Source organism: Haliotis cracherodii, unplaced genomic scaffold, assembly GCF_022045235.1.
Source record: "Haliotis cracherodii isolate W230 unplaced genomic scaffold, xgHalCrac1.p SCAF_20, whole genome shotgun sequence".
NCBI classification, from domain to species: Eukaryota; Metazoa; Mollusca; class Gastropoda; order Lepetellida; family Haliotidae; genus Haliotis; species Haliotis cracherodii.
The window spans coordinates 1,190,021-1,204,100 of record NW_027266276.1 but is presented as its reverse complement, the minus strand read 5'-3'; the positions used below and the strand labels follow the sequence as shown (position 1 = coordinate 1,204,100).

The 14,080-nt window shown below is 41.1% G+C and overlaps 1 protein-coding gene across 7 annotated transcripts in view; it reads right to left on the bottom strand.

Annotated features, from left to right (window-relative positions):
• Positions 1 to 772: 772 nt before the first annotated feature.
• The window catches only part of LOC139470180 (polycomb group protein Psc-like), a 43,695-nt gene continuing 30,387 nt past the window's right edge, over positions 773 to 14,080 (bottom strand). For all 7 annotated transcript variants that reach the window (XM_071252483.1, XM_071252488.1, XM_071252485.1 and 4 more), the window contains exons 5-10: positions 13,287 to 13,331; positions 10,067 to 10,169; positions 9,651 to 9,696; positions 9,020 to 9,118; positions 8,227 to 8,307; positions 773 to 5,278 (exon numbers count right to left, since the gene is read on the bottom strand). In XM_071252483.1, coding sequence (XP_071108584.1) covers positions 4,349 to 5,278; positions 8,227 to 8,307; positions 9,020 to 9,118; positions 9,651 to 9,696; positions 10,067 to 10,169; positions 13,287 to 13,331 — 1,304 coding nt within the window. In that variant the 3' untranslated portion in view covers positions 773 to 4,348. The remainder of the gene's footprint in view (positions 5,279 to 8,226; positions 8,308 to 9,019; positions 9,119 to 9,650; positions 9,697 to 10,066; positions 10,170 to 13,286; positions 13,332 to 14,080) is intronic.

Sequence of the window (14,080 nt, the reverse complement as noted above, 5' to 3'; positions counted from 1 at the left end):
AAGTATACTGTGTCGGAGTGGGATATTCATATAAAACTGCGGCAAGATATATCAGTGGGCTTGCACTATAAAATCGGCATTAGTCAGGAATAGTACAAGCAGCCACACACACACACACACGTCGACATATAAGTGCAATAACCTTGGACGCGACGTCAAGCCCCATTTCACCTCTCCTCATCCGCCAGGAAATTACAAAGAAAGATGATCAAGGCTTACCCTGCTTCTACGTGTGGAAACTGCTAAAACTGGACTTAATGAAAACTGTAAATCTAAAATTGTCATCAGTGTCTGCCAACAGCATATTTATATATTTATCATATATCTATCAGTGTCAGTGATAATTAAGTATTGTAAGGTGTTTACAATGTTAAATACCTTTCAGTGCTAAAATTGTATTTCATTTTTTCATTGAAGCGATTTTACAAAATAATGTCAACTGCTTTACTGTCTTTCATATTTCATTATCGAATATTTATTTAATTTTTTGCATGTTGATATATATACAATAAACTACAAGTAAAACATAATTGCTTGTTATTGCATGGATAAGTTCATTGCAGTATAGGGACGAAGCTTTTGCTATTGAGTGCCTGAACCTAAAGTTGTTTTGTTAACACTGTAGGCAAAGTGCGCTGTGGGCAAAAGGAGGAGTTACCAGAATAACCAGTCTTGACTATCCGACGAATCAGATCCCAATGGCCGGTCGTAAAAGGCAAAACAGCTGTGACAACATATGACTGGGATTACTGACAGACAACGCAAGAGTACATCAACAGTATGGTTTTATTCTCCTTAGAGGAATCGCAGCATGACAGGGCTATACACTACAACAGTGAACTAGGAACACAAACAGCTGTTTTCAACAGCATCAACGAGGACATGCTACAACAGCCTGTGACTGCAAATAAATTCAAAATAAAATACACAAAACAAAAAAGCAAGGATGCCCTCGATGTATGACCACAGTCCTAAAACCATAATTAATCCATAATTACAGTGACATATTCCAATAATAACTTTGTATATTTATCAATACTTATCTTGCCACTATAAATATATCTTTTAAGATAATGTTACTTCAACATAGCAGACCGTCACAAAGCAGCAAGTCTGGATTATGTAACTCCGATACATGCACGCACCATATATGATCCTTATTATGTATTCAATGTAAAATTCCTGGAAAAGGATTGAATAGTTAAAGTGAAAATAGCTCTAATATTCTATTATATTTAAAGGAAAATGCTATTTTCGATAATATCACTTTTTGTATGGTGTGCTGTCCCGGTACGTTATGTAATTATTATAACGGAACCGTTTACCATCATAACGGTAAACACGTAACATTGTTCTAGGCCTGATATGTTAATACCGAGCTTTGAAGATATGTTTGAACTTGCGTAATCCTGGTTGACATTTTGTGGTTGAATATGTAGATGAATTAACTTAACCTCTGTTAATTGGAACATAACATTGAGACGCACAATTTACAATACGGTGGAATACTGTTTTTAATTTTGTCAGTGATTCATGCGGATACTGATATTAATAATTGCAAGTAGATCAGGGGAGGGACGCGTGCTTTTCCTTACTACTGATAATTTTCCACGCGATTTAATGGTGACAAAGGTTTCAAATTCGCCATTTTCTGTAGCTGACGAACATTTTGCTGGTTCTACGTTAAGCATATTTCATATATTATTATTTTACATTCTAACATATAGCTTATTCTTAATATGTACATGGAATACTGACGGACCACCAGTGATCAATATGGTTAAGGATATTCATCTACTGTAATCAGACATTTATCGTATTGTAAGAATATCACAAAAATGTTCAGCAAACGATCCCAGCTGTTAGGGCATAAGCCGGTGGTTGATATTATAAGCAAAACCCCAAGAAATCGGGGTACGATGAAACGCAATGCACCAAGTCACCTGGCTTCCCGATCTGGTTTGTGCCGACAGACAATCTTGTGAGCACAAAGTAATCTGTTGAAGCCGCCCATAGTGTTTATCAGATAGTTATACTTTTCATAGTGTCATAAATCAATCTATGCTTATATTTCAGAGAAACATTAAATAACAAATGTGAAATTTTAAAAAACCAAAAACGATCATGTATAAATATTAACAATTCGAGAAGATTCTATTAATGTTTATAAAAACTCGTATCAATACTAGATAATACACGATGGATTGTTCACAGGAACGAATTTTTCACGTGAAAATAGCAATGTAGGTATATTTCTGCAATTATTTAATTAAAATGAGGTTGACGATGCCCACCTAAGACCGCTAATCGACTTTATTCTGTGATAGAAATGATTTTCCTTTCCTCTTTAACCGAGGACCCGCCACATATGACCTTGCAAACAGCTTCACAATAATTGTCACTGACAGTATACCAATCATGAGATATTAGCATGCTATCAAACCTGATTTGAACAGAAAAAAGTCGATACTAAATTGTAAGCATTGTTATAGAAAGTAATTGAAATTATATACGCATTGTCCAATCGAAAAAAGTATTCACACTATTTGATAGTGATTCATAAACACGTGCTTATGATAGAGTCGGAATCGTACATGAACTCTGATCTTAGTAAAGGTCTTATGATTACAGAAATTGTTCCCCCTTCTATTTATTTATTTCAGAGGGTTACATTAATGAACCTATTCAGTTGTCCAACCAAACAGACTGTATATTATTATTTATTTACTGAACGTATTTATCACAATGTGACCTCACCAATATTTGCCGACTTTGACAAAAGTTGAAATAAATGTTGAAACTTATGCCACACGTCATGCCATTTTATTAAGAACTGTAGCACCAGTAACATCATCGGAACCCTACTATACTGCCTTGGCAAGATTGTCAGCCAGCTACTGAAGCGACGTGTACATGCAAGAAGTACCGTTCAAGATGAAATCAGGAATTTGACAGGCTGCAGATGCAATACTATATCAGTGCCTTACACCAAGATTCAAAGAACGAAAAGCTTGCCCTCTTCCATCACCCTAAATTTACACCCTTAGTGTAAGAAAGGGCCCTATCAAGGATACCCGCCACCCTAAATTTACACCCTTAGCATAAGAACGGGTCCTATCAAGGATATTTGTAGGTCGCTGTGAGGGAGATATTAGCACTTGTTGAAATATTTTAGCTGTGTTAAACAAGTAAAAACAACAACATAAGAAACAAAACTCAATAATTGTTGAACGATGACAGGACAGGCAAAGTGCTTGAAATCCTAGCAGGAACCGTCACAGTGCGTGCAAAGTGCCCGGAATCCCACGAAGAACCGTCACTGTGCATGCAAAGTGCCTGGAATCAATTGAAGAACCGTTACAGTGCGTGCAAAGTGCCCGGAATCCAAACAGGAACCGTCACAGTGCATGCAAAGTGCCCGGAATCCTTGGAGGAACCGTTACAGTGCATGTACAGTAAACAGTCACAGAGATAAAACTTAACAATCGTCTCCACAACGACATCCACGAAAGACATGCCATCGCTAACCTTACAGTTAATGACGGTGTCTTACAATGATAATCATGAAACTATAACAACAAAAGTCACCCCCAGTCAGTGATGGCAATTAGTTTGAGACCAGGTTTCCTGTCTAACAAATCATAACAGTCTATGGAAACAAGGTAACCGCCCCAGAGACGTCATAATGTAATTGCTTAAAGTCTGAACATGTACCAGGCACTTCTTCCTTCACACGGATACAGAACCAGAAGAAGGACATTCGCTTTTCGTCCTACACACGTGCGTTGATTGGAGAGTCTCGCTTGTGACACTTACATCATCTTCGCGAGTCGGGGTAATTTGAAAGAGGTTTCCTCCACCATCAGCCTATTGATGTCTTAACCGTAGATAGATGCAGCTGTATGGTTTGACAGTTTGATTTTTGAAGAATTCCAGCTGTGATGAATATGATTTGTCAAAACATTTCATTTATCTCTCTTTACATACATCACCTCTTTGTTCCCAATCTGCATCAGGTTTTTATATAAGGTATAGCTACATGTACGTATAGGGATGTTGAAGGCGAATTGGCCCAAAGAATCGTGGCTTTCTACGACTTGAAAAAACTTCAAGAAACAAAGAATGAGCTTGTATAAGACTTCGTTTCGACAGCACCACCAATTATGAGGAGATACATTCATAGCACAATAGCACAATAGGGGTAAGCCGCTTCAATGCCGTTAATTATACATCTGCATTGGCGACATAAAGCACCGTCAAATAACGGAAGATACTTTGACATCGACGGCTATATATATGGTAAACAATAATCAAAGTAAACCTTCCAAACATATTTTCTTTTACGAAATCAAAAATCGATTTCGCCGATGACGATTGGTTTCTGGCCGCAGATACCTTTCCTAGAAGGCTCCGAAAGATCCAAAGGTTCTGATTTCAAGTCGACAGAAAACGACACCTCATGTCCATTTTGTAGTTTGGTTTCCACGTTTATTGTGTTATTGTTTGCCCTGTCTTCAGTATTCTGGAATTTGGTACACACAATACCTTTTTGTTGTTTAATACCGTTGTTGTCGGGCTTAACGCGGGTAATACCGTTCGGTTTCTGCCATATTTTCACGGATGTATACCCAACACCATTGGAACGTGCCTCCGACTTTGGCATGTCTTTCGTCACTCCGTTTAATTGTTTCTGAGGAACATAACCCTCATCATTCAATTTGGTATTGGACGTACGGTCAAGTGAATGGTCAATGCCTTGGGCAAAATGACTGACAGTTTGATCTTTGTTTGACAAGGGAGGCAATTTGGTATATGCGGTGCTGATAACAGAATTGCTGCTTTCAGTCATCGAGGTCTCGGAATCACAGACACGACTGCTGCAAAGACTCTGGACAGGGGCATCGTCCGTACCTGTGTTATTATTGTTTGTGGGTTCATGTTGGTTATCCTCCGTATTTCCGTATGTGATCGTGCTGTCGCTTCCCTCGCTGGTCAGGGGAATGTGCTGGGAGAAGTCTGGTAATGGAGACGGTTCATAATCACTTATGTCGCTAAACATTTCACCGGCATCGCATATTTCTATCTGCGCATGCGTCCCCGCTTGGCGTTCCTGCTTGATATGCGTGCACGAAATTGTATCATCTTCTGCACGCTCGACTTCTTCCATTTTTGTTCTCTTTACGTCATTATCAGCCTCGATCTGACTTTCAGCAGCAGACGGTTTCCGTTTGTTGTTGGGTTTGTCGTCGACAGTGTAGAAAAGACGTAGTGGGCCTTTCTATGAAAGAAAAACATTTTATGATAATCTTGCAGGTCGAAGTATATTTACATTATTTTTTGTGTGCAAAAAGAGAAATATTTAATTCCATATCCTGACGTTGCTCCTTTTACCAAAATAATTAAAAATCCGATTTGCGCATGTCAGTAAACTGCCACTGAGTGAGTGAGTGAGTGAGTGAGTGAGTGTGCTGTTTTATGTAATATTCAAGCAATATCACGGCGGGGTACACCAGAAATGGGCTTCACACATTGTACCCATGTCGGGAATTGTACCCGGGTCTTCGGCGTGACGGGCGAACGCTTGAATCCACTTGGCTTCCCCAAGCCCCTACTGCCAGTGTAATACAGTAATGTGACATTAATGCTTCCCATACACTGGGTCAATGCAATGAAAATGTGCGTTTGGAAATATAATTTCTGGATACGAAAACTTAAAAAATCCTAGGCATGTCCGTCAATCACCTTACAGTGCGAATTTTAAATGAAAATGGTGCTCTTGCGATAGACCAATCGGGTCACGGTGTTGGTATGTAACACCATAACGACTGTGATTAAGTGAGTTTGATATAACGCCGCTTTGAACAATATTTCAGTTAAATCACGGCGTGTCAGCTTGATGTGGGAGTGAGTGAGTTTGGCATAACGCCGCTTTGAACAATATTTCAGTTATATCACGGCGTGTCAGCTTGATGTGGGTGTGAGTGAGGTATAACGCCGCTTTGAACAATATTTCAGTTATATCACGGCGTGTCAGCTTGATGTGGGAGTGAGTGAGTTTGTTATTAGGCCGCTTTGAACAATATTTCAGTTATATCACGGCGTGTCAGCTTGATGTGGGAGTGAGTGAGGTATAACGCCGCTTTGAACAATATTTCACTTATATCACGGCGTGTCAGCTTGATGTGGGAGTGAGTGAGTTTGATATAACGCCACTTTGAACAATATTTCACTTATATCACGGCGTGTCAGCTTGATGTGGGTGTGAATGGGGTATAACGCCGCTTTGAACAATATTTCAGTTATATCACGGCGTGTCAGCTTGATGTGGGAGTGAGTTTGGTATAACGCCGCTTTGAACAATATTTCAGTTAGATCACGGCGTGTCAGCTCGATGTGGGAGGGAGTGAGTTTGGTATAACGCCGCTTTGAACAATATTTCAGTTATATCACGGTGTGTCAGTTTAATATGGGATTGAGGTTGACATAACGCCGCTTTGAACAATATTTTATTTTTCCCAGACGGAGAAACCCACGAGCACGGGTATGGCGCTGACAAATCTTGAAACATAATGGGCGCGAACCGGGATTCGAACCCACAATCATAGGTTTCTGCTGTGCCCAAGGGATGCAACTCTGCACAGCGAATCGCCACCCGTGCCCCCTGTTTTCGATGATTCAAGAGCATATTTTACATATCATTGATATTACATTAAACACAAGGCAATAATAATAATAATATGTATCTACTTAATACATTGATCTTTCATTCTCGTAGGCGTTACATTTAAACAGAGAATGAAATTCGTCTCTTGCAAAGATGCCCCGGTCTGTCCTTCCGGGATATACCATGGCATCTGCTAGAATCTACAGGTACAATATGATTTGAGGTTCTAAAATTAAGTAGGGGATATGCAATAACTTTTGGGAGAAGTAAATATTTTTCAAAAGGAGGCAACTTTTTAAAGGAAGAAATATTCGTTACTAAGTTTGACCGAAGAAACCTATTCCATGATTGGGAGAAGTGGTCTGTTAGTGTTATTTCTTACTCTGATGTAATCCTGGGGTCATGGAACACCTCACCTAATCAACACCATAAACTACATTAACTAACCTGCAAGAAGACTCGTCCCCCTATCGATGAATGTTAAGTGCGAAAATACGACAAACCAATCAGAATGCGCGCATGATTTCAAGTTCTTCGTCAAAGAATCTCTCAGAAATAATTTTTGATTTTACAAATGTCTTGCATCTAAAAATATACCCAAGACACAGTTACATGTGTTCAATCATACTGTATAATTCCGCACGACCTGATGTGCTTTAAATTGCATATTTAAATATATATATATATTATGAGGAAATATATGTGAATCATTACGCGACGAGTTGACAATTGTTTTACGTATGCCCGTTTGCGCTAAGACGGAACCCGGTCGTAAAAATAGCCATGAGAGGGGAACGAGTCGCTATTCGGCTTGTCCCGGAATAACACGAGTTGGTCACGAATGGTTAGATTGGATTATCTGCACATCTTTTCGAGTAAAGACAGTACTCCAATTTTAAAAAAAAAACCTTAGACTCAGAAACTCCCGTGGTATGTGTACTCGGATTCCATTGCGGACGTGCTGGGCGTGTGGGTATAAACCGGGCACTGCTTTCTGACGATGTTGTAATCATGGAAATTAAGCTACTCTCTTGTCAGGAATAAAAAAGGGCTGAAATTCTAACTTTTTTTGTCTTAATACCGCTACTTAATAAATATTGTAATGCTCTGTTTTGAGATTGTTAATCTCCGGGTACCGCCAGTTTTCTTATTCTTAGGGGGGCACGGGTGGCCCAGTCGTCTAAGGCGCCGCGATTCGCTGTGCAGAGTTGCGTCCCTTGGGCACGCCAGAAACCTATGATTGTGGGTTCGAATCCCGGTTCGCCCCGATTATGTTTCTAGGTTTGTCAGCACCATACCCGTGCTCGTTGGTTTCACCGAAGTGGTAAACGTCTGAGACCTGCATCACTTCGGGCTTTCCTCCCACACTAAGCTGACACGCCGTGATATAACTGGAATACTGTTAAAAGCGGCGTTAAACCCAACTCACTCACTCACTCACTCACTCTTATTCTTAACTATATATTCGACCGATGGGGATGAGACTGACTCGCCCCGCGCGTCTCAGTGTCTCTTGGCGTGTCCACACAAATGTTGCATACAACCATAGACTGAGTACTGACCCTTCTCCAGGAGTAGATGTAGGCGATATCTAGCAAGGTGAATGTATCTGTGAGAGACTCGTCCGAGTGGAAGATGTCTAGCTGAAAAAAAATAAATATTAATAATAATAATAAACAAGATTCAGGAAAAGATTGGCAAATATGCAGAGTTCGCTTTCGAAATGTCACACTTGCATCCCAAGTACCAAGTTGTCCGACTCCCCATTGTTCTCGGTGCCTTAGGTTTGGTACCTCCCAGTCTGTTGACTGACATTGGGAGAGTGCCTGGGTTTTCTACCAGGAATACAGCCCTTCTGACACACCGGGTAATACGGAAGGCTGCAGTGTGGAGTCTTCACATTCTCCGAAAACACGCGGACGCGGCCGCTCTACCACTAGACCACGGAGGCGGTCGTAACCCGTGACGATGCACATGGTGCTGAAGCTAGGGTTCGAACCCAGGCACACGGGATATAACCCGCACGTGCAGCCCCTCCCGTATACATTACTGGTCACAAACACCTGATCGTAACTTGTTTCTAACATGGGGGCACGGTTGTCCCAGTCGTCTAAGGCGCCGAGATTCGCTGTGTAGAGTTGCGTCCCTTGGGCACGCCAGAAACCTATGATTGTGGGTTCGAATCCCGGTTCGCCCCGATTATGTTTCTAGGTTTGTCAGCACCATACACGTGCTCGTGGGTGCTCGAGACCTGTATCACTTCGGGCTTTCCTCCCACATCAAGCTGACACGCCGCGATATAACTGAAATATTGTTCAAAGCGGCGTTAAACCCAACTCACTCACTGTTTCTAACCTTGTGATGCTCTGGGAGTGAGAACTTCATGCGGATGAATTTCTTAAGGTGTGCGATGGTCAGAGCGGAAGGACACAGCAAGAAACGGCGGTCGGCAGGCTACAAGTAGACGGTCAACAGATCACAACCCCTGCACAAACAATTCCACACAAATACAAAGTTTATTTCTTTCTCTATTTCTATTGCTCCGTTTACTTACATCACATAATTACTGACTCCAACGATATTATTTTAAAAATGTTTTTGTTTGTTAAAAGCCATACTCAGTAATATTCAAACCCTATGAGGGCGTCTGTACATAATCGAGTCTGGACCAGACAATACAGTGATTGACATCATGAGCATCGAGCCACGCAACTGGGATACGATGACATGCATCAACCACGTCAGCGAGCCTGACCACCCCATCCCGTTAGTCGCCTCTTATGACAAGCAGTCACCTTTTACGGCAAGCATGGGCTGCTTAAGACCTATTGTACCCCGGATCTTCACGGGTGTGAAAAGTAACAAAACGTCAGTATGTTTTACAGTTCGTCAGTTGCCACTGATTTTTTTGTAAAAAAGTTATTTACATCTTTTGTCATTTTTTCTTTCATGTTAAATGTTTTCAACAAGATGCGGCGGTAAATACCTTGTTATCGAAGTGATAACTTTCTGACTCGTCAGGGGGCAGCCCACTAAAACAGATATACTTCTATTACAGATATCAAATATAAGACATTCATGAATTATACAGTAAACCTCCGGGTTTTATAATCCCTTGTACCGGAGTGCCGATAGTACAGTAAAATAATTGTGGCACCTGAAGGACACATGCAGAAGTAACTGTTCAGCTAAAGTACTTTGTGATTATTGTCTTCCAGTTAGATCACAGCGTGTCAGCTTCATGTTTGAGAAATGTCAATTTAAGTACGAACCAGTGTAATAAATTTCGACCTAATACTGACCTCCTTTGTTACTGCATGTACTATTTAAATCGCAAATGCGTCGTGGTTGATATTCGGATCATTTTAATTCTCCCAGACTACCGAAGATGGATCTACGTACTTTTTGCTCATATCCAGACACAGGCTGATGTTTTCGTCCTCTCGGCACAACTCCTTCTCCATGACGGCCTCCCCCCGGGCCTCCAGACACACCACCCTCCGGCCTGCAGGAAAACACACTACACTGAAACTTCCCTAATCCAGACAACTCAATATAAAGTCAATAATGGATTTCTCTACCAACAAAACAGAATCATACAGTATAACATACAATGAACCAATAGTATATCCGATACATCGTACATAGCAAAAGCAGTCCGGAATAGACAGGTTCTTGTCTGTCTAGAACACACACAGAACGACAGTTTCTTTAATTTTTTAACGCTGCACTCCGCAATATTCAAGCTATATGACGGCGGTCTTTAAATAATCGAGTCTGGACCAGACACGCCAGTGACTGATATCATGAGCATCGATCTACGCAAATGGGATACAATGACATGCATCAACCAAGTCAACAAGCCTGATCACCCAATCCCGGTAGTCGCCTCTTACGACAAGCATGGGTTGCTGAAGACCTGTTCTAACCCGGATCTTCACGGGGTTCACGACACACGATTGTCTGAAACACATGATTGAACATGGATTTATTTTAAAAACTTCACATCTGCGATTGAATGAATGAACATCTGTTTACCCCGGTCTATTACTTGTATATGAAAGTAGACCACGGTTCCTGATAATTGTTTGAGCGACATGGTATTTATTCACATGTTAGCTCTCACGTTCGGTATTGATTTGGACATTCAGTATGTTTGTACTTCCTTGGATCCAGCCTGATAGGTAATTTTAAACCAGTGAACCTTTTAAATCATAATTCTGCTTAAAAAGCTGTTTCAGGTGACTTCTAATTTGCATCTGTTCATGTGTCTCCCGAGTGGGGCGCATATCCCATAAACTAACAACAGTGACACCTGTGCAAGTTACACAAAACGAGAATTGCTCTTGTTTTAGACGACCGCTAAAGATACTAAAGTATCTTTGTTACTTCACAGCAATGTCCATTTAGAAAAAATGCTGAAACGTTGAATTTATTATTTTTCTATTTTGTTTTAATTTGATATAGATTTTCGTTTGTACAACTTGCAGCGCCCAGAGTGACTGTCCGCTACACTTCTGTGTTCAAATTATAAGAGGCACCCCCCTCCCCCTATTAAATGTAAACACACACATCACACCCAAAAGAAAAATTATATCTACCCCCCCCCCCCCCCCCCGCCTTCTCTAAAATCCTGGATCTAACGCATCACAGAATGTGTCGTGGATAAATTACAGAGTAGATATCTTGCGGCTTTTGTTTACAAAATATTTATATTTAACGAATGTTTATCCTCGAAATCGTAATGACAGCTGTCAATGTAATAATAAAATCAAAAGAATTTATTTTTACGGAATTTCACAAAAAAAACTTTCTATTTAAATATACGCCTGACACATAATGAGAATACGTTTTCTGTATCATAAAAATCTCCCTATCAAAAGTGGAGTAGCATAGTTGTCTTGGTTGGGTGAAATGGAGACAAATATAATTTTAACATGCGTTGTTGCTTGCCCCATATCATATTAATCTACGTTCTGCATTACGGAAATTAATTATGAGGAGCCCCGTTGTGAAGGAAGAAAAATAACTGTTATGACCATTTCTGGGTTCATTCCAAATCGTAACATGTGGGTAAATTATCAAATTGGGCTCTAATGTAATTGCTATTTAAAATATATATTTCTGCACCCTCTCCCCAAAGCAAACGAATATATCGCCCGTGACATACATTAATACGTTCTGCTTGAACAACGCACACTTTCGCAAGCACGCACGCACAAGCACGCACACGTAATAAGTACGGCGTGCTACGCTATCAGCTCATTTTGGGCCTCCGGTCCTGGTATAAGATCCTTTATTTTTCACAATCTGTATTTATTTTAAATAATCTTTGCTAGTAATGCCATAAACAAAGCCCCATACTACAAACTTCAGCTTCAGCCAGTGGAAAGTTAATAGACGAACACCGGACGAACAACGGACGGACAACGGACGAACAACGGACGGACAACGGACGGACAACGGACAAGCATCGTGCTAGAAGCTCTAATAAACCTTAGGTCCTGGGATCCGTTCTAAGAAGCGATCGTAGATGATCGTAAATCCCTTTACAGTCGAAGAGCTACGATAGCTTTGCGAAACGGGTTCTTGCGAGGAAAAAATAAATTTGCCTTGAACGTGGTTGGTTAAACAAGGCTCTTAACGGTAATTGGTCTATATCACAGCGTATCAGATTTAAGCGTGAGTGAGTGAGTTGGGTTTAACGCCGCTTTGGACAATAGTCCAGTTATATCACGGCGTGTCAGCTTGATGTGGGGGTGAGTGAGTTGGGTTTTACGCCGCTTTGGACAATAGTCCAGTTATATCACGGCGTGTCAGCTTGATGTGGGAGTGAGTGAGTTGGGTTTAACGCCGCTTTGGACAATAGTCCAGTTATATCACGGCGTGTCAGCTTGATGTGGGAGTGAGTGAGTTGGGTTTAACGCCGCTTTGAACAATATTTCAGTTATATCACGGCGTGTCAGCTTGATGTGGGAGGAAAGCCCTCAGTAATGCAGGTCTCAGACGTTTACCACTTTGGTGAAACCCACGAGCACGGGTATTGTGCTTACAAACCTACAAACATAATCGGGGCGAACCGGGATTCGAACCCACAACCACGAGTTTCCCGCGAGGCAAAGGGCGCAACTCTGTACAGAGAATTGCTGCGCATAAGACGACTGGGCCACCCTGCTCTCTTCGGCATTTTAACCTTTATGCGAGAGGAAGGCTGAAGAGATAAAGGTCACACCAGTTGGTGAACTCCACCAGAACGATACTTAGTTGATAAAACATCATGATAATGTTTGTTTGTTTGTTGTTTAACGCCGCACTCAGCAATATTCCAGCTATATGAAAAATAATCGAGTCTTGACCAGACAATCCAGTGATTGACATCATGAGCATCGATCCGTGCAATTGGGATACGATGACAGCGTCAACCACGTTAGCAAGCCTGACACCCTCCTCCCGTTTTGATAAAGGAGGGAATCTGGGATTCAAACCCACAAGCGGATCCTGGTAGAAAAGGGAGGCAACTGTGCAGAGCGTGATGAGTGACTATGATGAAGAGAATTTATACATAAGTACATTTACACATAAGTACATTTATACATAAGTACATTTATACATAAGTACATACCTTCAGGGTGTGTGGAATAGAACAGCCTGCGTCTCCGCATTTCATCTAAAATATAAACCAATTTTCAGATTACACAATATTTACCAATATCACATATCCAATTGCTGTGTGTGTGTGTGTGGGCGCGCCTTATCAAACGTATTCGCTCACCACGAGGGATCTCCCGCGCAAACTGGATTTTTTATAGCCAGAACTGTTATCTTTTCAACGGTCAATATATGAAACAGTTCACGCATACATGCATGTCGCTTAATTCTGAGTTTGACGATCACTTGAGAAAAAACAAGTTGTCTGTTTGTTTGGTTATTTTTTGTTGCTTGACGCCAAACTCTGCCATATTCCAGCTATAAGACGGCGGTATGTAAATAATCGAGTCTGGATCAGACCAAAAAACTGTGATTGATATCATGAGCATCGATCCACGCAATTGGGATACGATGACATGCATCAATCAAGTCAGCGAGCCTGATCACCCGATCCCGTTAGTCGCATCTTGCGACAAGCATAGTCACCTGTTACGGCAAGCATGGGTTGCTGAAGATCTATTTTAACCGGATCTTCTGGGGTCCAAACAGGTTGTCTGGCGCCCACGCCACCAAACTCCCGAACTTCAAACCCGGATGACACCATTGTAGAAAGGTGTTGATGCTGGGCAATGTTCTTGTTGTCCTTTCATGATGTTACCTCATGACACTCATGACACTCCCTTGCGCGCATGCTTCTTCAATATATACGTCATTCCCTAAAGAAATTGTTGAAGTATGTATGCATTTCTTATGGGGAAATAGGTGAGG